The sequence below is a fragment of the Penicillium hordei genome, assembly GCF_028827395.1.
Source record: "Penicillium hordei strain IBT 12815 chromosome Unknown utg000001l_segment0_segment0, whole genome shotgun sequence".
NCBI classification, from domain to species: Eukaryota; Fungi; Ascomycota; class Eurotiomycetes; order Eurotiales; family Aspergillaceae; genus Penicillium; species Penicillium hordei.
Window position 1 is genome coordinate 8,224,326 of NW_026623142.1, and position 23,210 is coordinate 8,247,535.

The 23,210-nt window shown below is 48.7% G+C and overlaps 7 protein-coding genes across 7 annotated transcripts; 3 read left to right on the plus strand and 4 right to left on the minus strand.

Moving 5' to 3' along the window:
- Positions 1 to 339: 339 nt before the first annotated feature.
- Positions 340 to 1,937, minus strand: N7537_003132 (uncharacterized protein; the record flags this gene model as incomplete). Its single annotated transcript, XM_056894190.1, has 3 exons — positions 340 to 1,017; positions 1,085 to 1,588; positions 1,740 to 1,937. Coding segments are annotated over 3 exons (1,380 nt in total), but the record flags the coding sequence as incomplete, so codon positions are not given.
- Positions 1,938 to 4,138: 2,201 nt separating this feature from the next.
- Positions 4,139 to 11,789, plus strand: N7537_003133 (uncharacterized protein; the record flags this gene model as incomplete). Its single annotated transcript, XM_056894191.1, has 4 exons — positions 4,139 to 4,670; positions 7,689 to 11,264; positions 11,315 to 11,435; positions 11,498 to 11,789. 4 exons carry the CDS (start codon positions 4,139 to 4,141, stop codon positions 11,787 to 11,789), a joined length of 4,521 nt encoding a protein of 1,506 aa, XP_056759186.1.
- Positions 11,790 to 13,813: 2,024 nt separating this feature from the next.
- N7537_003134 (type I HSP40 co-chaperone YDJ1) lies at positions 13,814 to 15,282 on the minus strand (the record flags this gene model as incomplete). Its single annotated transcript, XM_056894192.1, has 4 exons — positions 13,814 to 14,130; positions 14,197 to 15,021; positions 15,095 to 15,164; positions 15,247 to 15,282. The coding sequence occupies 4 exons, from the start codon at positions 15,280 to 15,282 to the stop codon at positions 13,814 to 13,816; spliced, it is 1,248 nt and encodes a 415-aa protein (XP_056759187.1).
- A 1,003-nt stretch (positions 15,283 to 16,285) lies between these two features.
- N7537_003135 (cytosine deaminase) lies at positions 16,286 to 16,946 on the plus strand (the record flags this gene model as incomplete). The annotated part of the gene is made up of 3 exons (XM_056894193.1): positions 16,286 to 16,444; positions 16,534 to 16,799; positions 16,925 to 16,946. The coding sequence occupies 3 exons, from the start codon at positions 16,286 to 16,288 to the stop codon at positions 16,944 to 16,946; spliced, it is 447 nt and encodes a 148-aa protein (XP_056759188.1).
- A 142-nt stretch (positions 16,947 to 17,088) lies between these two features.
- Positions 17,089 to 18,362, minus strand: N7537_003136 (uroporphyrinogen decarboxylase HEM12; the record flags this gene model as incomplete). The annotated part of the gene is made up of 4 exons (XM_056894194.1): positions 17,089 to 17,159; positions 17,220 to 18,143; positions 18,218 to 18,259; positions 18,308 to 18,362. 4 exons carry the CDS (start codon positions 18,360 to 18,362, stop codon positions 17,089 to 17,091), a joined length of 1,092 nt encoding a protein of 363 aa, XP_056759189.1.
- Positions 18,363 to 19,297: 935 nt separating this feature from the next.
- trm82 (putative tRNA methyltransferase) lies at positions 19,298 to 20,906 on the minus strand (the record flags this gene model as incomplete). Its single annotated transcript, XM_056894195.1, has 3 exons — positions 19,298 to 19,670; positions 19,725 to 20,402; positions 20,458 to 20,906. 3 exons carry the CDS (start codon positions 20,904 to 20,906, stop codon positions 19,298 to 19,300), a joined length of 1,500 nt encoding a protein of 499 aa, XP_056759190.1.
- Positions 20,907 to 21,153: 247 nt separating this feature from the next.
- N7537_003138 (60S ribosomal protein uL10) lies at positions 21,154 to 22,230 on the plus strand (the record flags this gene model as incomplete). The annotated part of the gene is made up of 2 exons (XM_056894196.1): positions 21,154 to 21,268; positions 21,345 to 22,230. The coding sequence occupies exons 1-2, from the start codon at positions 21,216 to 21,218 to the stop codon at positions 22,228 to 22,230; spliced, it is 939 nt and encodes a 312-aa protein (XP_056759191.1). The 5' UTR covers positions 21,154 to 21,215.
- Positions 22,231 to 23,210: the final 980 nt, after the last annotated feature.

Below are 23,210 nucleotides of genomic sequence, written 5' to 3' on the forward strand. Positions count from 1 at the left end.
TCCGGTTACCTCAGAATTTGCGTTGAGACAAAGATCCGACTCTATGCAAATTGGGACTTGGCCAAAAGTCATGATAAACACATACTGCTAAGCAAGACAGATACCTCATTGCGCACATACCTCTATTGACTACCTGCTGAGATAGATGTGGATTGCTTATGATTTCAGGACAGCAGCTGAGCTTAGAGCAGTGGGTTGATACCTGGCTATTTCCGCGAATCCTCTTCTCTCCAGACAATTGACTCTCCTCTCTCAGTTTTCTTCGTCCCCGCCGTCTCTCGCCTCCCCGAAAAAGTCAGATAACTTCGATATTTTGAGGCTTCTTGATATTCTGGCGTCCTAGCTCCTCTTGAGCCTATCCAATAGTTCAACCAATACAGCACGCGAGGTATCATTCCACTCTGTCTCCCTCACAACACCCTTTTTGGTTGTCTCGAATTTAAAATGCTGCTCGCCCTGGTTTGATTTCTCCTTCTTTGCCAGTAACCTTTGGAATTCGGCATCGAAATAGCTTGTCACATTTGGCATCTTGGTCCCTTTCCCTAGATTTTTGAAGGCGGTTTTCATATTCTCCGGGCGGCGGAAGAATGAGGGCTCGGGGGTGGGATTATTGACCAGAAGGTCACAAGAGAGGAGGAGACCCGCAAGACCTGAGGCGGCAGCTGTAGCGATGGAACTGCCGGATTCATGGGTGAAGGTGCCTTCCTGGTTCTCGAAAGGAATATCTTTACCGGGGAAGAGGAAGTCGACTAAGCCTTCGCGCACCCACGTGAGGGCGCGGCCGGAGGGGTCGGCACCCCCGATCTTGATACAGTTACCCGTGTACGCCGGGTAGCACTGTTCCTTTGACACGATTCCCTGATCGCTCGCCGAACAGATTATTAGGATATTTTTGGCGTGGGCTTGGTCAATTGCTTTGACAAGGTCTTTGATATCTTGGCTGTCCGGGTTACTAGATTCGATGGTCCAACTGATGGAGATAATGTCGACATTACAAGCGGCGGCCCAGGAAATGGCCTAATTCGAAAGGAATTAATGATCAGCATTGTGTTCGCCCCGCTGAGACTAAATTTATCAGACATACCTCTGCTGCCGACTTAGCGGTGATTTGTCTCTTCCCATCACCGAGTGGGTTGGAATGTTCATCTAAACGGGCAATGTACAGGCTAGGATTGGGACACAGCTTGCTGATTAGAGTTGCCATCCAGGTCCCGTGCATTCCTGAGGGTGCAAAATAGGCACTCATGAGATCTTTCGAGTTGGGATGTCGGCAGAAGGAATTCCCGCTAGTGATAATTTTCTCAAGGATGGGGAGAGAGGTATCGACCCCATCATCAATGATGGCGATCTTCACTCGCGGGCCGTCGTGCGACTTGAGCCTCGGCGAGTTGGCCAAAAATATTTTGAAGTCTTGCAAACAATCAATCCACGGGCTGTTTCCTTCGTTGAATCCTCGCATATTGGAGAAATCCGAGACGAAACTCACTGCCATATCGTCCTTGTAGGCATTTACCGTTAATGATTTTTCCTCCAATGCCTCCTTGAACGCATTAAGATTGGATTCAAGTCTCTCATCAGTTTCATTTTCCTATGTTGGGTTAGCTCCAGTTTGAAGAATTGTTTTGACTCTAGGGGAATGTACCCATCGTATGTACAGATTCACCGTTTCCAGCTATTAGATCATGTTAGACGACCCCTTTATGAAATTAGGTGAGTTAACAAGGGAACTCATGCGTTACCTCAGGAAATTTTTCGGCGTTCTTGAATCCCGCAGGACTAGCCCATCCCATTAAGACTGCATTGTTGCCCGAGGAATAGAGCGAAATCTCTTTCACAGACCTACTGGATTTTGAAATAGTGTCCGAACAGATGTCTACCTTCTTCCAATCCCAAACCTGCACGCCAAAGCCACTCAATGCCCCTTCAATGGCGGTGTCACTATGGTAAGGATGCTCATCATCAATGACTATCACCTTGATAATTTTCTGCACACCGTTATCTTGGAGCCAGCGGAAAACTTCTTGTAAATCAGTTCGGCCTTTCTGAGTGGGCAGGGCTTTTCTACATGAATGTGTCAGTGTGGGCGCCATCTTCACCGAGATCGGAAAATGGTCTACCAACCTTGTTGTGCGTTTCACCTCTTTAGGTGCCTCAAACGTAAGCCTAGGCAGAGCGACATACTTGAGAGTACTCTCAAATCGGATATGTCTGGCTAGTCCTTGCAGATAGGCTCTCGTGATGGCAAGGTTGGGTAGTCCGGCCAGGTCAAATTCGATGTGCCTTTCTGAGACTCAGAATGCCTATTAGGACGCACTATTCTATATGAACAGGATTTTGTGACGTCTCTTACCTTCGCCCGCCCGGTACAAACACTTCATGGTGGTTTGTCGCGAACTGTTCGACATACAATACTCTCGAATATAATTGGCGAGCTTGTCTTCCACGAATATTGCTCGGAAAGCGTGATCCCTCTTCTCAAACTCGACACGATCAAGGATCTCCACCACTTCCTCATCAGCGCTGAGAAAAGACTCGCGAAATTGGTAGGGAGTCCGCCCGTCCCTATCTGTGCATTTAAGGCTATCGTCTGCTGCTTCAACAAGCGGCCTGATGACCTCGTCGAGCCATTCTTGCGTTTCGTTCAGGTTCAGATCAGCCGATGCAATCGGCGGCTGCCTAGGCTGCGGACCGATGGGGGTCATCAACCCTGTGCTACGCTTGCTGAGGAGAGAAGGCAGATGAATTCCTTCTTTCGTATGCGCTGGGTTTCTCAAAAATCCTTTCTCCTCCAAAACTCGACCAATTTCATCTTGTTCTGGCTCAAATCTCAATGCTAAATGAAGTGGGGTGGATCCATCAAGACTCCCCTCCATGAAGAGCTTGGGGATACTTTTGCACCTCTCGATAAGGCCCTTCAGGTCGGAAAATCCATGTTCGATTGCAAGATGGAGGCAATTCTTCCTCTCCGGTGTGGATTTCCTCAGCACTTTGTCTAGGTTCTTTGCCTCGTCAAAGTTGAGAACTATTTCCACAAACTGGTGATTCTCAGTAGCAAGCGCCTTATGCAATGGTGAAATATTTTCTCCACCTTTCTCCAGCATCTCCGGGTAGTTCTCCAGGAGCCAGGTCAAGGAGTTCTTAAACCAGGAGTCATTGGTTTTTGTCTCGGCCATTTGGTAGAGGATTCTTTGCCCCTTCCCGTTAAGCTGTGCCTTAAGCTCTTTCGTTGCTTCGGCATCACTGAAGTTTACTTCTCCAAGACGCTTGAGGATGTCATGGGTGTCATCATTCACCACGTACTTTACCCGCCTTCTCCCTATACTCAAGTTTGTAGGCTTCTTTCTGTCTTCCTTTTTCGGATCCAGCTCCCTAATCGGCACTGTATTTCTGACCATATTGCGAGAGGATTGGATTTTCCGTGAAATAGGGGTGTTGAGGTTGGTGACTTGAAATTTACCTTGAAGGGAAATGACGGAAGAGCTATGCACGGCATCATATTTCAGTCAGATCAATATTCTGCACGATACCTAGCGTAAAGTCTTTTGCTTATGCGACGTAACATATGCAGCATGCAGGTATCCTTGCTATCCATCACATCTCACCGCATATAGCCCCTAGCCAGCTCACCGTCAAACGTCACTCACAAACAAGGTCTTATCGCAGTAAAATATCATCCGGCGACTATCATATGAGCTATGAATCCAATTGGATGTACGTTTATAGAGATTACAATGATGGAGGGGGCCTTCCCCAGCTACTCTGACCCCTCTAGGCTCAAGTGATACTTCTACGCTTAAAGTTCTTATGAAAGAGGGTGTGTAGCCTAATGCTACCGTAACTCACACTTTTTTTTGTTGTCTAGATGGTTATACACAGAACCACCTCGCTATAATTGTCTATAGAGTATTGCTTAATACATAGGTATCCTTCTGGTTTTAGCTTTCATTGGATGAAAGGGATGGGAGTGGCTAGGGAGAAAGGAGGGAGAAAGGTGGGAGAATGACGTGGTCCGAATAGCCAGGAAGGGGCGATGATGGGGGTCCCTGTAGCATCATCCTATAAAAGGTCCCGCCGCGAGCTTGCATATACCCTGATATTCGCCTTGTTATTACCTTTCTCCGACAAAAAAATCCCTACCATGGAAGACATCGACATATTGCTCTTGCCCCAAGGGGATGAGGGTTCAGGCTTTCGCACTCAAAATGTGGGCAATCAGAGGGCTCGCCGCGTTCTTGTCGACCGTGGTGACACATTGGTGGCCCGGTCGAGCATTGTCACTATCGATCATGGAACTTTGACACCTGACAATGAGGAGACAAACGAACTGGGAGAACCAGCTACGCTTCTGGTGTTCGAGTTTCGGTTCATTTGTCACAAACAAAGTCGCCGCTTCTGCAATGCGAAAATCACCCTCACCTTTGATGACGCTAGCGGAAATACCAGAAACCAGCCTGAGATTCATCGGATGTGGCCAGAAGGTGCATTCGCACTAAACAAGAAAACCACCACCCGGAACGTCAAACATACTGTCAGCGGGGGTCTGAGTGCTGGGAACAGCCCAATAACCGCAGGAAATCTCGGATATGAGTGGCAGATGGAGGCTCCGCAGGATCAGGTCCACTATACCAGTCTCAGAGGTATCAAGCGGATGTTCGATAAAAACATGGGCCGTGATAACGCGGTCATTTGGTCACTGGACGAAGATCAGCAAACAAATACGGGGATCCCTAGCTTTTTTCGTGCCGTCGTAATGTTGCGGCGGATTGACGATGTACCCTTTCAATTCACCATCAAAGTGCAGACAGAGGTCGACTTTGTGGGGTCTTTGCGGTCTTTACTGGGTCTCGAGCGTTCAGATCCCGTTGATCCTGTGGAGATAGGCACAAATACGGATTTGAAAGGGTTAAGTATCAACAGCCTAGGTCCGACAGTCAATCTGACACATCTTGACATACTCGATCTGAACAAACAGGCCGATGTAGTGCTCGCGACGGAGCTGAATATGCAAGGCTGAGCAACGGGCGGGGCATGTCCAACAACAACCCCTGTATGTTGTATCGCAATAATTGGCTTCTGGATTCTGCTGAGTTGTTTAATCTGTTATTATTGGGGCATTTCGGTTTCCACTACTTGTTGGATAAGCGCCCTACACCTGATTTTGGAAGACCGCATTGTACATGCATGCGTTCATGGATGTGACTATGTGCGATGGATGTTGGTATTTTAGTATCTAGCATTCTATACCGTGCAAAGACCTCCACCGTGATGCAGATTCTATCCGAACCAAGTTTAATATTACCTAGTCATCCCATGTAGCTAGTCACCCCCATCCCCCCAAACCCCCCTCACCATAAACAGAAACAGAGCCCACAATATTCATGACAAGTGATAATGGAAAAACTATTCCAGTAAGACACAATTCCGGACTGAAATGTTATTCCTGATTAGACATTGACCGATTCACAGTCTAGTTTGGATCCATGGCATCCCCCCACACGCTTCCAACAGCCAACGCACCCAATCCCTATCAAATCACTTCCCTCGGGCCACGATCAATCAATTTACCCTGCTAGGGGAATATACCGATGGGATATCACAGCCAGAGTTTCTCCAGCAGAGAGCACGGGATACATTGGAGAATATTCTGAGCGAAAGGCAAGATAATTCGGTCAGTTCCTTGTCCTGATATATTTTGCAACGTATTAGAACCTCACAAGACTTGGATAGGATCAACTTCCCATCGTTTTCATTGGACATCAGCTGGGTGGATTTCTCGTAAAGCAGGTAAACAATTATCCGATTGCATCGTTCGCCTCGTGAATTGAACACTAACCACCCCTGGTAGATCCTAGCCCTGGCTGGTCGAAGCCCACACTATGACAGTATCACTCTTCGAGTCGCCGGAATTGTATTTAGAGCTCTCCCTTCCAATCTGCCTTCCGGGGATATTTAATGGTCTGAATCAATTTGCTGACTCGGGTACAGCTTTACGTTGACTTTCCGAACCTTCCTCCGGATGCCGCACTCTGGCCCGGTCAGGTTATGGGCCTCCTAGCCAAGTATATCCCAAAGCAGATTGAAGGGCTACCAGACCTGTTGCGGACCCTTTTGGCCTCTTCCGCCACGGTCGAAACGGACTGTATTTTGATATCGCGGAAGGCCCAGATAATCACTGTTGTGAAACGGAAACACAACGGATTTCCCTCACCATCGGTATGACCCATTGTTCTTCTTCGTTAACCAGGTAGCTATTGTAAAACGCTTCGTTGGAACCCTAAATCTGTTGACACCCTTATTATCTAGGAAGTGACCCAGTTAGCTGGTGAGGTTGTGGAAATAAACCGTGATCTTGATGACATTTGTTGCACTGCAGGCGGCAACCGCGATGACGGTGATGACGATACAAAGATTGTCTACAACAAAATTAGAGAGTTGGGCGAATTCCATTCGCAGTGTGAGTCGAGCCATGCCCTTGTTTAAACGATATTGCAGTAATATCTGACCAAGGCCAATAGCACGGTATCTGGATCAAGTCGGACAGACTTTACAGGCATGGTCTCTCATAGATCCAGAAGCCCATCACGTGCGCTCCAACCATATCATCCCGGTATCTAACGTGCCATTGATCCCAGCTAGCAATGTATTTGTGGACCAGATGTGTAAGCCGAACGATGAGGTTCTCCAAATCAGAAGTCCTGAAGGATTTGGCTACATCACAGCTGCTTATCACATATCAAAACTTTCAGGAAAGCTCCGAGAGAGCGGGGCAGTTCTCAGTTATGCATTCAACCATCACCACACCGTGACCTGTACAGCACGAATGGTTTGGCTTTCACTTTGCCGACAGTTCCTCCTCCAACAACCTCTGTTATTCTCGCGCATATCTGGGATGGGCAGGGCAATAATCCGGTTGACATCGTTCTCCGAAGCGAATTTGAGAACCCTCTTTGTTAGTCTTTTGCAGCCCGCAGGGGAGCCTGTCTTTTGCGTGATTTATTCCTCGCAGATACACAGAAAGTCAGCCGAGGAATTCCTAAGGCAGCTCCAGAGTCTAGGGAGATCCCCGGCAACGCTGAGGATAATCCTTGTTCTTGAAGACGAGTCCCAAAAGGATGATACTGCATACAGCACCAATGCAGAAATCTCTTTCGTGAATAATGAAGATTGGTTTAGATCTTTCAGCGGCGAAATTAAAAAGCTTACTACCCGTCGTCTGATTGGAGAGAAACCTCATTGGTACATCCACGAATCTTCATTGATACAGACTCTGTCCGTGGTTCCAACTGCATATCTATTAGGGTTGGCTAAAATGGGCTGGGATGGATTACCTTCGTTACCGCGGATGAGGTCTACAATGGCAGACCTGATCCAATGCCTGCCAGCATCGCTGGAGGAGTGGTGTGAAGTGACACTCCAGATGATAGAAAAGCCCGAGAACCATTGGGCTCAGGCCGCCTTGCACTGGGTCTTACATGCGGTGAGACCATTATCGCCTCTAGAGCTTGCGGTTGCCGTGGCCTTCCGTAGGCCCGGGGAAACCAAGTCATGTTCAACGTTGAGAGATCACATTCCCTGCGATATCTTAGGGGATCTTGCAAAAGTCATCGGTCCGTTGATTCAATCTGCCGATAATCACATTTTCCTACATGACGCATGTCACTCTGTTCTTGTCCGACGATTTTGCCAAGTATTTAGCCACGAAGCCTTGCTTGAAAGTTGCCTTGACTATCTCGACCTTGTCCTCCCACAATTGAAAAAAGCGAGTTCGCACAACTCACTAGCCCCTGAGCTCGGCCTCCTCCGTTATGTCACGCTGTGTTGGCCTAGGCATTGCCAAGAAGACGAGTCCGACAAGTCTGTCATCCGCGCGTTTCAGTTCCTGTCCCGTGAGAAAGACTGTGGCGTTTGGATAATGTGGTATAACAAACTCGAGAGGAATGGGAATCCTATTCCCGAGGCAGAACAAACACCGCTTCAAATCGCCTGCCGCTTTGGACTGGTTGGGCTGGTGAAGCATTGTATCCCCATAACCAAGGTGGCAGAGAATGCACAGCCCATAATGGACGGAGCGATAGAGATTGCAGCGAGATATGGGTACGAAGAGATCATTAAGGTCCTTCTTTCCCATAGCGCTGTCGCATCCCCCATAGCCCTGAGCTTGGCCGTACGGACTGGATCAGAAAGCTGTGTAACCGAAATAATCAATGCAGGCGTCAACGTTGACCAGGAGGATAAAAAGAGCTACTCCCCCCTTCACTACTCTGTCTTGGCCGGCTTCCCTGGGATTACCGCCCTGCTATTGGCAAATGGCGCCACAATCGACAAGGCGGGTCCAGATGGGGCTACTGCCCTGCATCTCGCCGCAATGACCGGCCATAATGTGATGGTGGAAGGTCTCTTAAAGTCTAATGCAACAATTAACCTACCCGATGCCTCGGGATATGATGCCCTGAAAGCTGCTGCCCGTGCTGGATCAAGTGGGATTGTGAGATTGCTGATCGAAGCTGGCGCAAACCCGCACACTTTTGCAAATGACGGGAACAATGCCCTCCATGTGGCCTTGGAGGCCGGAGACCTGGCTGTTATCTCTATAATTCTTGATCGGACTCAAGATGTAACATCATGCAATCAAGCGGGGTACAGACCCCTAGATCTTGCCGCTCAACAAGGCAACCTCCATATTTTGCAAGAGCTGATTCAACGACTTGGAAATCCCAGTGTGGATAACATCATGCAATATGGTGATGAGTCTACGGAGGATACTTGGCGGTTCCCGGAAGACAGCAGACTGCCGCTGTTGGCAATTTCCGCTCGGCATGGCCACAGGGACATAATCAAATGGTTCCTTCAATCCTCTAATCGCATTGGAAGGGAGGCAGGTAGTTGGGCTATTTATGAGGCAGCAGCAGGGGGGCATGTCGAGGTCTTGGAGGAGCTTCTTCCGCGAGGAGAATCTGAGAAATGGCCTGTTGCTCTGGACCAAATGGGCCAGACCCCACTGCACATGGCAGCCAAGCGAGGGAATCGAGCAGCACTGGAAGGGCTTTTGGAATATCATCAATTCCATGTCGATATGACCGATGGCAGAAAATGGACTGCTCTTCACCAAGCAGCAGCGTCTGGTAATAACAGCATCATAGATCTTCTGATCGAGAATGGCGCTACCATAGCCTATGCAGATTGCGAGGAGAAAACCCCTTTGCATATCGCCGCCCAGCAGGGTCAACTTAAGGTACTGCAACAGCTCTTGACTGTTATGTCGGAAGTTGATGTGATGGATTCTAAGGGTGAAACTCCATTTTCTCTCGCTGTGGAACAAGGTCACACAGAGATCGTATCATATCTCTATGAGACTCATGACATCACCAAGGATCTAGGATATCACAAGCCTGTGCTCCACCGTGCAGCTCTGTATGGACATAACGACCTAGTACGGCTTTTCATAGACTATAAGTGGGACGTTAATTCCCGTGCAATATTTGGGCAAACGCCATTGCACTTTACGGCCCACAATGATCATTTGGAAGTCGCTAGTACGTTGATTGATGCAGGTGCAGATTTCAACACCGTTGATGAATTCGGGCGGACACCGCTATACCATGCGGCGTCACATAATTCTCCAAATGTCGCACAGCGGCTACTTAAAGCAGGGGCAAATCCCAACCCTCTGGACAACGAGGATGACACTCCACTGTATCAAGCAGCCTACAGGGGCAACCTGGAGGTAGTCAAGGTGCTTTTAAGTGAGTTGTTACACGAGGGGCTGAATCTCCAGTGTTCTGGAGGCTGGACTGCACTTCATGCGGCGTATGACTCTCCTGAAATTGTCAAGACTTTGTTGGCCGCGGGAGCCAATCCATTTATACTGGATAGTTATTCTAAGACATCACTTGCTTTAGCTTTCGAGAATAGCTATGAAGAAACATGCAACGAACTCATCTCAGCCATGGAAAAGCAAGCTCTACAGGATGTGAATTTACAAATGGCTGCCATCCATGAGATTGCGGCTGTGGGAAACATACAGGCTCTGGATAGGCTTTTTGTGAGCGGTGTGGATTTTGATATTCGAGGTGAAGATGGGGCAACTGCTCTTCATCATGCTTGTCGAAATGGACAAAAGGAGACGGTCGAGATGTTGATCCAGAGGGGTGCAGACATACAGAGAGTTAGCAGCCGCTGGGGAGCTCCTATCACCGCAGCGTCAGCGGGTGGCTCCGCTGAGATTGTGGAGCTGCTGTTAAGCAAGGGGGTTAAAATTAACAGTGTTAATGAAGAGGATGACACTGCCTTGACTCTTGCTTTGGCGATGGGGCATACTGAGATCGCCCGGTTGCTGCTCAAAAATGGGGCCAACCTGAATCACATGGGCAGGAAACATGGCTCAGCACTTAAAATTGCCATTGAACGGGAGAACTTGGACTTTGTGAAGTTGCTTCTTGAAAATGGAGCAAATTTTGCCATAGACACACCTGGATCCCCTCCATTACTTCATGTCGCTGCCCAAATCAATAACCGAGACATCATGGAGGCTCTCGTTGAGGCGGGGATGAATGACTTGGCTGTCCGTGATTCCGCCGGGCGCTCATTGCTTATTGTTGCAATTTTCAACAAAGCACAGCAAATCGTGGATTTCTTGCTCGAACACCGAGAACTCAATTTGGATGTGCAAGATGGAGCAGGGAGAACGGCCCTCATCATTGCAGCCGCTCAAGGGAGCCACGTCGTGACCGAATTGTTGCTTAGGAAAGCCAACCCAGACATTCCTGATATGGAAGGGAAAACAGCCCTAATTCATTCCATTCTGAGTGAAGACATCCAGACCATCCAGGAGCTTTTGCAGCATCAAGCCAGCCTGGCAGTATCAGACGTCCGGGGGCACAATCCGCTATATTGGGCATGTCTAACGGATAACACGGAAGTCTTTGAGGTCATCCTGCAGGCTGCTCAAGATTCAGAATCCCTCATTTCGCTGAGTGAATATGCCCTTCAAGCCGCTGTTGCTGTAAAGCGCTCCGACTTTGTGCAAAAGCTCCTGAGTAACCCCGATGTCAACCCCAATGCCCCGTCACCGGACGGATGGTCCCCTCTGTTTACAGCTCAACATCTCAAGCTACCAGAGATCGAGCGCCAACTGCTTGATGCAAACGCGGTTGAGGACGTTCCTACCTCCTCGGAGCCTTATCCTCGTCCATCTCGCTTCCATCCCCAAGATAGGCATGTGGCTTTACATGTCAGCGAAACTGGAAAGGAGGTGACCGTTGGTGGTATGTTGAGTTGGTTCCACCTTTCTTAATATACTAACTCAGTTACACAGCTTGTCCTATCGATCCCTATAATACCGATGAGCCTCACGGTGCCATCCGGTCTGATTATCCCATGAATGGCATCGGGTTCTTTTATTTCGAAGTAACCATCAAGAAAGGAGCGGCGGAAAAGTATGAATTCTCTACCAATTCCAAGTCCTGAAAGTCTACATTCAAGCTAATGTAAATGACAGCGTTATCGGGGTAGGATTTTGTGACGAGAAAGCGCCGCTTCATCACATGCTAGGTTGGGATGAAGGCTCCTGGGGGTATCATGGGGACGATGGAAAAACTTATGGACGCGGGTTTGGGATTGAATATGGGGACGTCTATTCCACGGGCGATACTATCGGCTGTTACGTCAATCCTAGTCGAGGAACTGCATTCTACACGATCAACGGCAAATCACTTCGTCAGTCTCCCTTTCTAGCCTTTTTGCCACCCTTGATTTATCCCCCTTTGATTATCCCAAATGCATTCGACTGACCAATGCAATATTTAAAACTACTATAGGCATCGCTTTTCATGGCTTGGAAGGGAAGCTTTATCCCGCCGTTTCTTTCGATACCAGAAGTCCCGGGTGTAGCGTCTCGGTAAATTTCGGAGATGATCAGACCCGACCATTTCAATTCCAAGGGCCATTTGACGATTTCGAGATCCCGAGACCCCCTTCCCCTCTTCCCGATGAACCAGCAGCAATAGACTCAATTACCAGAATGCAGCGAGCGTCACGACAGAGGAGGTTATTCAGTCAACTGCGTCCCATTTAATTGTATAGGGGCGCTGCTACGTCCATAATATGGGACAATCCCACAATAGAGAACACAAAAGTTCGAATTGAGGAAGGAACTGGCGAATCTTGCTTGGATTCTAATATACTGTAGTCATAGCACATGATTTACAATCTAGATAAAAGCAGGTTGCACAGCAGACCAGAATCTATGTTAGACCGGGAGAACGTTTCGAAGAGTTTATTAGACACCTATATATAGTACCCCCTCGCTCTAATAGCTCTAGATGTACAGTGGACTTATAGAATTTCACTTTCCCTCTATGAGAAGCTAATCCCTAAAGCAATATGCAAGCTACAACGGCTATATATCATGATAAACAAGTAAAGGTAGTCTCAATTGGGTGTTCTCTTGGCTTAATGGGCAGGATCGGCGAGATAGGGAGATGCTAGATAGCGAGAATGAAGAAATGTAATAGCTACCAACAACCTTGATAATATGCATTCGATGCCATTCTAGACACATTACCTCGTGTCATAGACGAGATAGTACGTAGGCAAGTCCCAGTGCACTCCGGGCAATTCTTCCCCTGTAGACATATCCTTCCAACCGCCATATGTAGAGAAGGCAAGATGGGAAAGAAATTATAGATTAAATTGAAGCTGTTGACTGGGGACAGAGGAAGGAAGATCAAGTACTCCGTAGATAAATGGAGGAGCGGCCTTAGGCAGTCAGGCTGTCTCAACACCATCTGGTGTTTAAATTGTCGTTGAATACCGAGTCTCATTAGTATTATTGCCGAGGTAAAGATGAATTGTCGTGTCAAACCACAAACCAAAAACCAAAAACCAAAAACTACAAACGTATATCTTCAGAATTTTGCCCCAATAGCCCACACCAACTCAACTACGAGTTAGCCATCCATGGGCGAACCACTCTTTCATGTACCCATTGTACATTGGTCAACATATCTACCATTGAATTTCACAGGGCGGCCTTGGAAGTCAGTCCCACAATAGCACAGAGGACCTTGAGGACTTCCAAGGAAGCTATCCCGTCGCATTCCCATCTCCTTTACTTCACACTTACAACTACACGTATGACTACCAACAACATCTCATATCAAACAAACCATCCATAGGATGAGCAAATGCATTGGAACGAAAACATACAATGTCTATTCAAAGGTCATCATCAGAGTGCAGGCTAACAAAAAAAAAGCACGAATCCATCATGATCACGCCGCGACCCTCGTCCCAAAGCTTCGTCCTAGGACAAAGTCAGCACGGGTAACATAGATCTTTTAGATCCGTTGGCAAGGGTCAGGCCCGCAATCGTGGTCTCGTCTCATCCATCTTTGATTCATAACTCTTTCCCATCGTCAGCGCAACTCCACCACACAAACCCCGGTTCCCATGGAAAACATAAAATGGGCGACAAAAGCGAAAAAGCAATGGAAAAGCAAGGATCAAGGACCCGAAACGTGTATGCAAAAGAAGAAGAGAATAAGAATTGGACAGGCGAGAAGGGATTCGAAAGAGGATTACAGGAGAAATTGGGAAATGGAACCCGAGAAGACAAAGAGAAAAAAGAGAAAATGATATCTTCCAGGTCTTCGGAGGAAACGCCATTGCAAAGCATAAAAGAAAACAAACAGGTTCCCCGCGTCAAATCGGGGTTAAGGAGAGGGCCTCCTTCACATGGTATCATAAGCGAAGTCTCCATCATTGGCCTAGCATCAACCCCATTTACGGCATGGAAATTGTCTCCGAAATCCTTTTACTGCGATGCGCACTGCACCCGCTCAGCACCGCCGGGCACGTCATCGTCCTCCTCGTCCATGCCGGCCGCGGCTGCGCCGTGTGCGCGGGCCTGGTCGTGCTCGTTCTCGGGGTCCTCAAGATCGAAATCCTCGACCATGGCGTCAGTCGGGGGAACGACCTTCTCGGAGCGAGGAGGAAGGACCTGCTCAAGGAGTTCCAGATTCTGGAGCTCCTCCTTCTTAGGGAACTGGACATCGAACTTGATGTACAGGTTGCCATGGTCGTGGTGGCGGAATGAGGGCATACCCTGGCCGTGGATAACCTTGATGGCATCTAGAAAGAATTGTTAGTAACAAATTTCACGAGGCTTGTGCGGGGAAAAAAAGGTAAGTCACATACCAGGAACGATAACTTCGCCAGGGGCGATGTTGATGGTCATCCACCGATCATCGAGGTGCTCAATGTGAACGGCACCGCCGGCAAGAGCGGTAAGCAGATCGATCTCGGCCTGGTAGAACAGGTCGTCACCCTTGCGCTGGAAGCGAGCGTGGGGCTTCTGCTCAATCTCGAACACGACATCACCGGGCATGACACCGGGCATCTGGTCACCCTCGCCACGGAACTCAATCTTGTGGCCGTCGCGCACACCTTTGTCGACGTGAACGTGAAGAACCTTGCGCTCAACGACGGTCTTCTTGCCGTTACACTTCTTGCAGCGATCCTTATCACGGACGATCTCTCCCTCACCGTTGCAGTCGGGGCAGACAGTCTGGAAGCGCTGGATCATGGGACCCATCTGGCGCATCATAGTCTTCATACCGCTACCGTTGCAGCCCGCGCACTCCTTAACAGCGCCCTCCTTTCCACCGCGGCCATCACAGCCACCGCAGATGACGGACTTCTGGAGAGCCAACTTGGATACCTTGCCCTTGTAGATATCCTCGAGGTTAACCTTGTGCACGTGGTGGATTGTGCGAGCCTTCTTGGGGCCTTGGTCACGCATGCCGCCGCCGAACATTCCGCCGAAGGGGCCGCCGCCGCCGCCGCCGAAGAATTGAGAGAACAAATCTTCGGCGTTCATGCCACCACCACCACCGCCGTGCTCCAGGCCTTCCTCACCGAGCTGATCATACAGCTGACGCTTCTCGGGGTCGGAAAGAGTCTCGTATGCGTGGGACAGTTCCTTGAACTTCTCTGCGGCATCGGGGTTGTTGGTGTTCTTGTCTGAATGTGACAAAGGGATGTCAGCTGATTGTTTCCATATATGCTATCCGGAGTCTCCGGGATTGTCACATACCAGGGTGGTACTTGAGAGCACCCTTCTTATAGGCAGTCTTGAGCTGAGCCTCGGTGGCAGTGGGAGCGACCTAAATGAAAGAAACACCAAGTCAGATTTCAAAGCACGAATGAAACTGGTCTTAGAACCAGCCAAGTATATTTTGAACATACCCCGAGGGTGTCGTAGAACTTCGTTTCCTTGACCATTGTGAAGTATGCGGGGAATCAAGAGGCGTGTAAAAGAATATCGATATCAGGTATTCCCGTGGAATCCAGATATGAAGCGGGAGAGAGGAGAGAGACAAAGGCGCCGAAAACTTTTAAGACGGCTTTTATTGAGAAATGCCAAATGGACAACGATTGCGGGTATTTGAAGTCCTGGCTGGAGTGATGAGAAAGTGGAGGAGGGGGAGAGAAAGGGCGAGATGGTTATCTGAACAATAATAATCGAAGCCAAAAAAAAAGGCTGAGTAACTTTTTTACCCAGGCACCTGTATGGGGCTCGTAAAGTTACCCAATAAATTACCAGGGCAACTAAGGATTGACGACTTTACACTAGTTTTCTTTGTCTCGCTTTGAAGCAGATTTTGCTATTTTTCAATCCAGAATCGACAAGTTGCTCGACAATACCGGCGATTTTTCACTTTCAACTCTTCTGGTGGCTTCTATGTATATCCTGAATTGGCCCGAGCGCTGATTCTACGGGATTCTGCGGCCTTCGATGGCCTTCGCAAGTTTTCTCCGCGCTTCCATGTTCGTTTTTATCACTGCTGACTAAGGTATATTTCGCCCATCAGGCGCCCAGCTGTATGTCTAGATATCGAGAATAAGATCCTTCTCTAAATGGCAGTTAATATAGTGATGTATTGGCTTAATAGACAATATCATACAAGGGTTGTATACGGGTTTTTGCATACTGTATCCTGCATACAATCCCTGTACACGTACCAGTAACTCACAATGCAGAAATTTTGAACCCTCGCCACTGACAGCCACCCCCAGCCACATATCTATCTCTCTTATCGATAAGCCAAGAGGCGAGGGGAAAAAAGCTCTTCGCGGTCCACTCGGTTCCATCGTCATAGAGGGGTTCGGAACTCTCCGATTACAACCTGGAGTTATATTTTCGTATTCCGTATCTTGTAGTTTTCTTATCTTGCCCCCTCTACTCCGTAGCCCACACTCAGCTCAACTACTACACTTTTCAAAAATGGAACAGGATCCCGGATTCATTGCCGCCGTCGAAGAGGCGAAGCAAGGCCTCTCTGAGGGAGGTGTGCCCATCGGTGCTGCCCTGGTCTCGAAGGATGGAAAGATCCTTGGCCGTGGTCACAACATGCGCGTACAGAAGGGAAGCGCTGTCTTGCATGTCAGTATAGCGTGATATACTCCAATTGATATCAATCGATCTATATCTATATCCGCAAGCATTCATAAACTACTGCTAACATACCTAAGGCCGAGATGTCCGCCCTCGAAAACTCCGGCCGTCTTCCTGCCTCCGCTTACGAAGGTGCTACTATGTACACCACCCTCTCGCCCTGTGATATGTGCACCGGTGCTTGTATCCTCTACAAGGTGAAGCGGGTTGTCATTGGTGAGAACAAGAACTTCCTGGGCGGCGAGGAGCTTCTACTCAACAAAGGCAAGGAGGTTGTTGTCTTGGATAATGCCGAGTGCAAGGAATTGATGACCAACTTCATCAAGGAGAAGCCTGAGCTATGGTATGTTGTGTTTGATGCTTGGCCTATCGCAATGCGTAAAGCGGCTCTCGTTCTGCTCGCAGTTGCATCGAGGATTGTTGGCTGTTTCATAATCATCAATACTAACTGTAGTGTCTGCTATACAGGAACGAGGATATCGCTGTCTAATTTCACAAGGCCTGCTTATATCATAGCCCTAAATACCCCGAGAATTGAAAATATTCACAACCAAAAGGTGTGCTTTTAGATCCAATGTAGTCTTTTGATATGAGTCGGGGAAGAAGCCGACTGCTTTTAAGGTTCAACACAATTATACGGTCAAACGGTGGATTTCTTCAAAGAAGAACTTGAGGTTCTCGGGGTCGACGAATGGAGTGACACCTGCGTTGAGAGACAATTAGTTAAATGATATGCAGCTCCAAATGGTAAGGTTCGACTAACCGTGGCCCAAGTTGCAAATCCATCCCTGCTTGCCCTTCTTGAACCCCTCAACCATAGGCTCAAGGGTGGCAGTGATGGCCGGGGGACCACCGTAGAGCATACCAGGATCCGCATTGCCCTGGATAGTCACACGGCCGTTGGCAATGCGCATGGCCTCGCCGGCATCGTGGAGCCAGTCCAAGCCGACAACATTGTATCCCGAATCGCAAAGGTCGTCCAGAGCGTACCAGGCGCCCTTGGCGAAGACGGTCATTGGAACAGGCTCCAGGCCCATCTCCTTCAGCCGCTTGGGCAGGTTGGCGGAGATGTGGCGCAGATAAGGAAGCGAGAATGACTTGAACGAGACGGGAGACAGCTCGCCGGCCCATGAGTCGAAGACCTGCACCAGCTGCGCTCCAGCAGCGACCTGGAGCGCGAGATATTCCACACAGATCTCAGCAATCTTCTGCAGAAGAGCCTGTGCCTCGGCAGGGTACTTGTAGACCCATTTCTTGGACTGCACGAAGAGCTTGCTACCACCGCCTTCGACCATGTAGCACAGCAGCGTCCATGGTGCACCACAGAAGCCGATCAAGGGCACCCGGCCCTTCAGCTTGAATCTTGTGAGAGTAATTGCCTTATAGACGTAGTCCAGCTCTGCTTTCACATCCACCTTCTTCGCCATCACCTTTTCGTACTGTCCGTCTGTTGGGGAGTCGAGCGGCTCTGGGAAATGAGGTCCCTTCTTGTCCAGCATCTCCACGACCATACCCATGGCCTGGGGAATGACTAGGATATCGGAGAAGATAATTGCGGCGTCGATGAGGCCTTCATAACGCTCAATGGGCTGGAGGGTCAAGGTTGATGCGATTTCGGGTGTGCGGCAGCATTCGAAGAAGTCATGGCCGGCCTTCGCCTCGTGGTATTCGGGGAGGTATCGGCCAGCTATTGAATAAAGAAAAAAAAATTGTTAATTAATTATTCTTGGGAGAGTGGTGCACGAATAATTCTTAACTCACCTTGTCGCATAACCCATATCGGTGGACGTTCCACCTTCTCACCTGCGATTGTCAGCTCCGTTTAAAACTTCAAACACGGAGTAAACATACCCCGTGCAGCCCTCAGCAGCAAGTCGTTCTTCAAAGGCTCAAATTGTTCCTGCATTGTGTTGGTGGAATATGTAGGTTGGATGGAGGGGAAGAAGTGGGATTATAACAAGGTCGGGTGCCGCGGCCCGTGATTATCGGAAAACCAGTGGCACCTTTACGTACATACGTAAACCTGCCTTTTCTTCCTGATTCTTTTTTTTTTTTTTTTTTGTTATTACTTTTTGGCGATAATTAGGTAGTTTTGTGTCAATTAGAATATAGCTGTAATTTGAGTGTCAAATCCGTAACATGTGTGTGTGTGTTTAGCTATGGACATCACCGGCACACATTGTCTCTCCCCTTAAACAACTTGTTCTACTAGACGTTGACCTATCTGCCCTTTTATCTTTACTAGGGTTTCCCCCCGAGGAATCTTACTATCGGTCAAAAACAACACGTTGTTATGATATGTAGCCCTACCCGGGTAGAGATACCCCGTAAATCAAACGCCGAGTCACCGAGAGCTTAAAGATGCTCTAGTCTGCGTCTAACCACCGTAAGTCTAACTGAGAACTAGTTATGAATTGGGTCCGATTGGATGGGATCATTCCCCGAAGATCCTCAGCACATCTTTGCTGCCGTGATGAATTAATAATGCCTCAGCCCGTCAGGGCCCTCCCTTGGTGCTCCGAAGATGAAGCAACGATTATATCCCTGGTTCCGGTATCCATTTCGAAAAGTTCCTGAGGGCCGTTCTTCTATTCCTCAACTCGGGTCTGTTTGACATTTGATCTCTTTTCTTTCGTAGTAGGGGTCAAAGGAGACGAAGTGGCGGTTAAATAGCATGGAGTGAGAAGATTTTCGGAGATATATATTTTGATCGGGGTGATACAAATTTTACAGCTAGCTATTTTTTTTTGCTTTGAACGAATTATAATGGAGACTGCTGCATTATATATGGATTTGAAATTCTAATTGATCATTTGCTGTACATTCATTAAAAGCACGCTTTTATTCGTCGGAGTCACCTCTCTTGCGCAGGTTGCCCAAATTGTACATTGAGTCATTGAGCTCTTTCTGCTGTTTCTCCTCTATTGTCGTAGGGAGGTTTGAAGTGCCTTCGGAGTTGATTTTGATGACCATGGAGTCCTCTTCTACAGGAGCCCACTTCCCAGAACTGAGGCGGAAGGCTTCAAGAGGAGGCTGGGAAGACGATTTCCAGGCGCTTGTCGAATCGGACTGCCGCAAAGTATCAACGGCAACAAGAATAGAGCCTCTTGAATCAAGGCCAACGAGTTCAAGAACGTTTCCTGACAGCTGGAGGGTATCTTGGTGAGTTATCGTGTTGTCGCTTTCGAGAGTGTAATAAAGAAGTTGTGAAGACCTGCTCTCAATGTCAGGGGAATTATAGATATCATCAATGGTTGTTGGAACGTACCCTTCAAGTGCAACAAAGATAGCCTTCACAGGATCGGCATTGTCTGTGGTAGGTTCAAGGGAAACATCCCAAATTCCGCGCACTGTAGTCTCTCCTTCCGCCCCAGGAAGCTGAACTTTCTGTAATATCTGATTCTCGAGCCAGTCCCACACAAGCAGGTAGTTGTCACCACCACCCGAGACGAGAACCTTGGATTCGAAAGAAGGGACGCACAGACTGCTAACAAATGAAGTGTGGCCAAAGCAAAACTGTTCAATTACATGCGCTTGGGGAACACCACGAGAGACACGGATGTGCTCATCACGATCCGCAGTCAGGATGTAATTCCGCTTGCCAACGGTCGAGTCCGCAGGCCGGGTAACGGAGATCAATTCTGTCAACAACGAAACGTGACCGATAATGACTTGGTGCTCAAAGTTCAGCACAACTCGTTCTGCTTGGTTGGTCTTCGAGAGAGCGGCCTGTCGCATTTGTTGCTCCAATGATTCAAGGTTGCGTTTTGTGTGCACTGTGAGGTTTGTGGCAGATGGTTCGTATGGTTTCGCTGGGGCCTGGACCTTCACGTATTCTCCGCTCGGAATTAGTGGGAAAGTGTACACATCTCCAAATTTGTCACCCGTCAAGATGTTGTTCTCATCGGGAGTCAGAGTAAGCGCAGAGAGTTTTTTGGGCATTGTACTATAAATGATGAGTTTGGCGAGCTTGCATATAGAAAACAAAAATAGTCACTCACCGAGCATTCAATTGCTGGAGTTTGCCTTCGTTGTCCAAACTCAGGACTCGAACACATTTGTCCTCGGAGGTCATGATTACTACATATTTGCCGTGGGCAACAGTCACGAGAGGAATGTTGGTCCAGGAGTTGGAAGCTTCTTTGTTCGAACCCTTAGGATTTGCCTCAGATTTGGCATCCTTTTGTTCCTCAGATGGCGAAGACAGCTTCCTTCGCTTTTCTGGCGGGCCTTGGCTTTCAGATGCGGGAGCTGCGTCAGAGCTTTTATCCTCCGCATTATCCTCCACATTGGCGTCTACGGGTTGAGGCCACACATCGAGGCGCTGACCACTGGACGCATCGTAAGAGTAAAGATTGCGACCAGCAGTGGCAATAAGGATATCCGATTGGCCCGCTGACTGCCTGTTGACATATCGCAGACACTGGAACGGGTGTTGGAGACCAGTCATGATGAAGTGCTTTGCTCCACAGAATGGGAATGATTAATGAGTTCACAAATATGCCAATTGGGTACTAATTGTAGCCAATAAGACAACAAATAACAGAAGTAGGAGCTCCCGAGATCCCTCTGATCGAATTCCGGCCATCTCTGTCCATCTTGGGCGGGTCTACTTTTTACGTCACGTGACCCACTAGCGAGCGCACCACCAAAATTGATTTTCCCGAAATCGGCAAGCTCTTCTTTTCTTCTCTTCCATTCACCACCACAACAACAGACTTTCCCTTAAACAACCTATCTTCACTGAAATCAAGAAGAAATGGGGGGCAAGTCCGCAACCAAGACCGCTTACTTCGAGAAGCTGCGTGCTCTGTTAGTTTCCCCTCAATGGCGCCTCGCAATTGACATGATTCCAAATTTCTAACAATTTTTTTTTTCTATATTACAGTCTCAATGAGTACAGCACCATCTTCATCGTTGGAGTTGACAATGTCAGCTCTCAGCAGATGCACGAGATCCGTATCTCCCTCCGTGGAGAGGCCGTCGTCCTGATGGGTAAGAACACCATGGTTCGTCGTGCCCTTAAGGGTTTCGTCGCTGAGAACCCCGAGTGGGAGCGTCTCCTTCCCCACGTTCGTGGCAACGTTGGTTTCATCTTCACCAACGGTGACCTCAAGGCCACCAAGGAGAAGATCCTTGCCAACCGTGTCGCTGCTCCCGCTCGTGCCGGTGCCATCGCCCCCGATGATGTCTGGATCCCCGGTGGTAACACTGGTATGGAGCCCGGTAAGACCGCCTTCTTCCAGGCTCTCGGTGTCCCCACCAAGATTGCTCGTGGTACCATTGAGATTGTTTCCGACCTCAAGCTCATTGAGGCTGGCAACAAGGTCGGTGCCTCCGAGGCTACCCTCCTTAACCTGCTGAACATCTCTCCGTTCACTTACGGTATGGCCATCACCCAGGTCTACGAGAACGGTCAGTGCTTCGGCGCCGATGTTCTCGACATCACCGATGAGCAGCTCTTGGCCGCCTTCTCCCAGGCTATCTCCACCATCACCGCTGTCTCCCTGGCCACCAACTACCCCACCCTTCCCTCCGTTATCCACTCCGTCATCAACGGATACAAGAAGGTCCTCGCTGCTGCCATCAGCACCGACTACAGCTGGCCTGAGATTGATGATCTCAAGGACCGCATCGCTAACCCCGATGCGTACGCCTCTGCTGCCCCTGTTGCCGCCGCTGCCACTTCCGGCGGTGACGCCGCTGCCGCCCCAGCTCCCGCTGAGGATGAGGAGGAGTCCGATGAGGACATGGGCTTCGGTCTCTTCGACTAAGCGCTTCCTCGACGGGATGCGAATGCCATGTATTAGATTTACTTGAACCGGCGCTTGAAATAGCGACCGGGAATGAAACAACATGTCTTGGCAATGGATTTCCCTCGGAAACCTAGGACTCGTATAATGGACGTAGCTACGCCCATTGTTCGTTTCCACAGAATTGGTGAGTTTGCAATTATCTCTTGTCTCTACCCCTTACCCACACCACCTCACATCACCCTGGCGGATGATTATAAATTTTTAACCCCGAGCATTTACGCCCCCCTCCGGGGCGCTCTGAAGATTAAAATAATGCAACAACAACACTCTAATTTTTTGATGACGCCATGCCTTTACTCTCACATCATTTTGACTTGAACTTTTGACTCCTCAATTTTCAAAACAATTGCTAACATGTGACAAGATTACAGATGCCCTTCATATGACCTGCGGTAGTAGTGCCAATATGTTGTCGCCGTAGCCATTTTTGTAGTTGGAGGCTGTCGGAAATCCTGTTCGCTATCTCTATTTGTGCAACTGCCGTAATAGATGGTTGCTCAATGAAAACATCGTTCTCCAAAATTTTGTTCTTGTTTGTAGCGCTCATGTAGTACCAAGTACTCGTGGCAAGCCCAACACCTACCTGTGGACCCGGCAGAGAGCAAATTGTAGTGTTAGGTATCTTTTGTATAGCAACTCCACACAAAAGGTACATAAACCCTTGTTTAGACGAGGGTTCTCAGCACCTACCTACGACATCCACTGTCCTATCCGACTCCTTATAACCGACTCCCTCGACCCTCTGGAGTTAAGCATTATGACCATAAGAGCCGTCGGTTGTCCCTCGTTGTTGATTCTAGCTTTGGCAAGTGCCATCTTAATACCGTTAAGCTCGGCAGCGTACACTGTGGACTTGGAGTCTGTTCCAAGATAACGTTATGAGGATACCCTGATCCAGACGGCGGATTTCCGCCTTTCAGAAGGAAAATGAAGGTGTC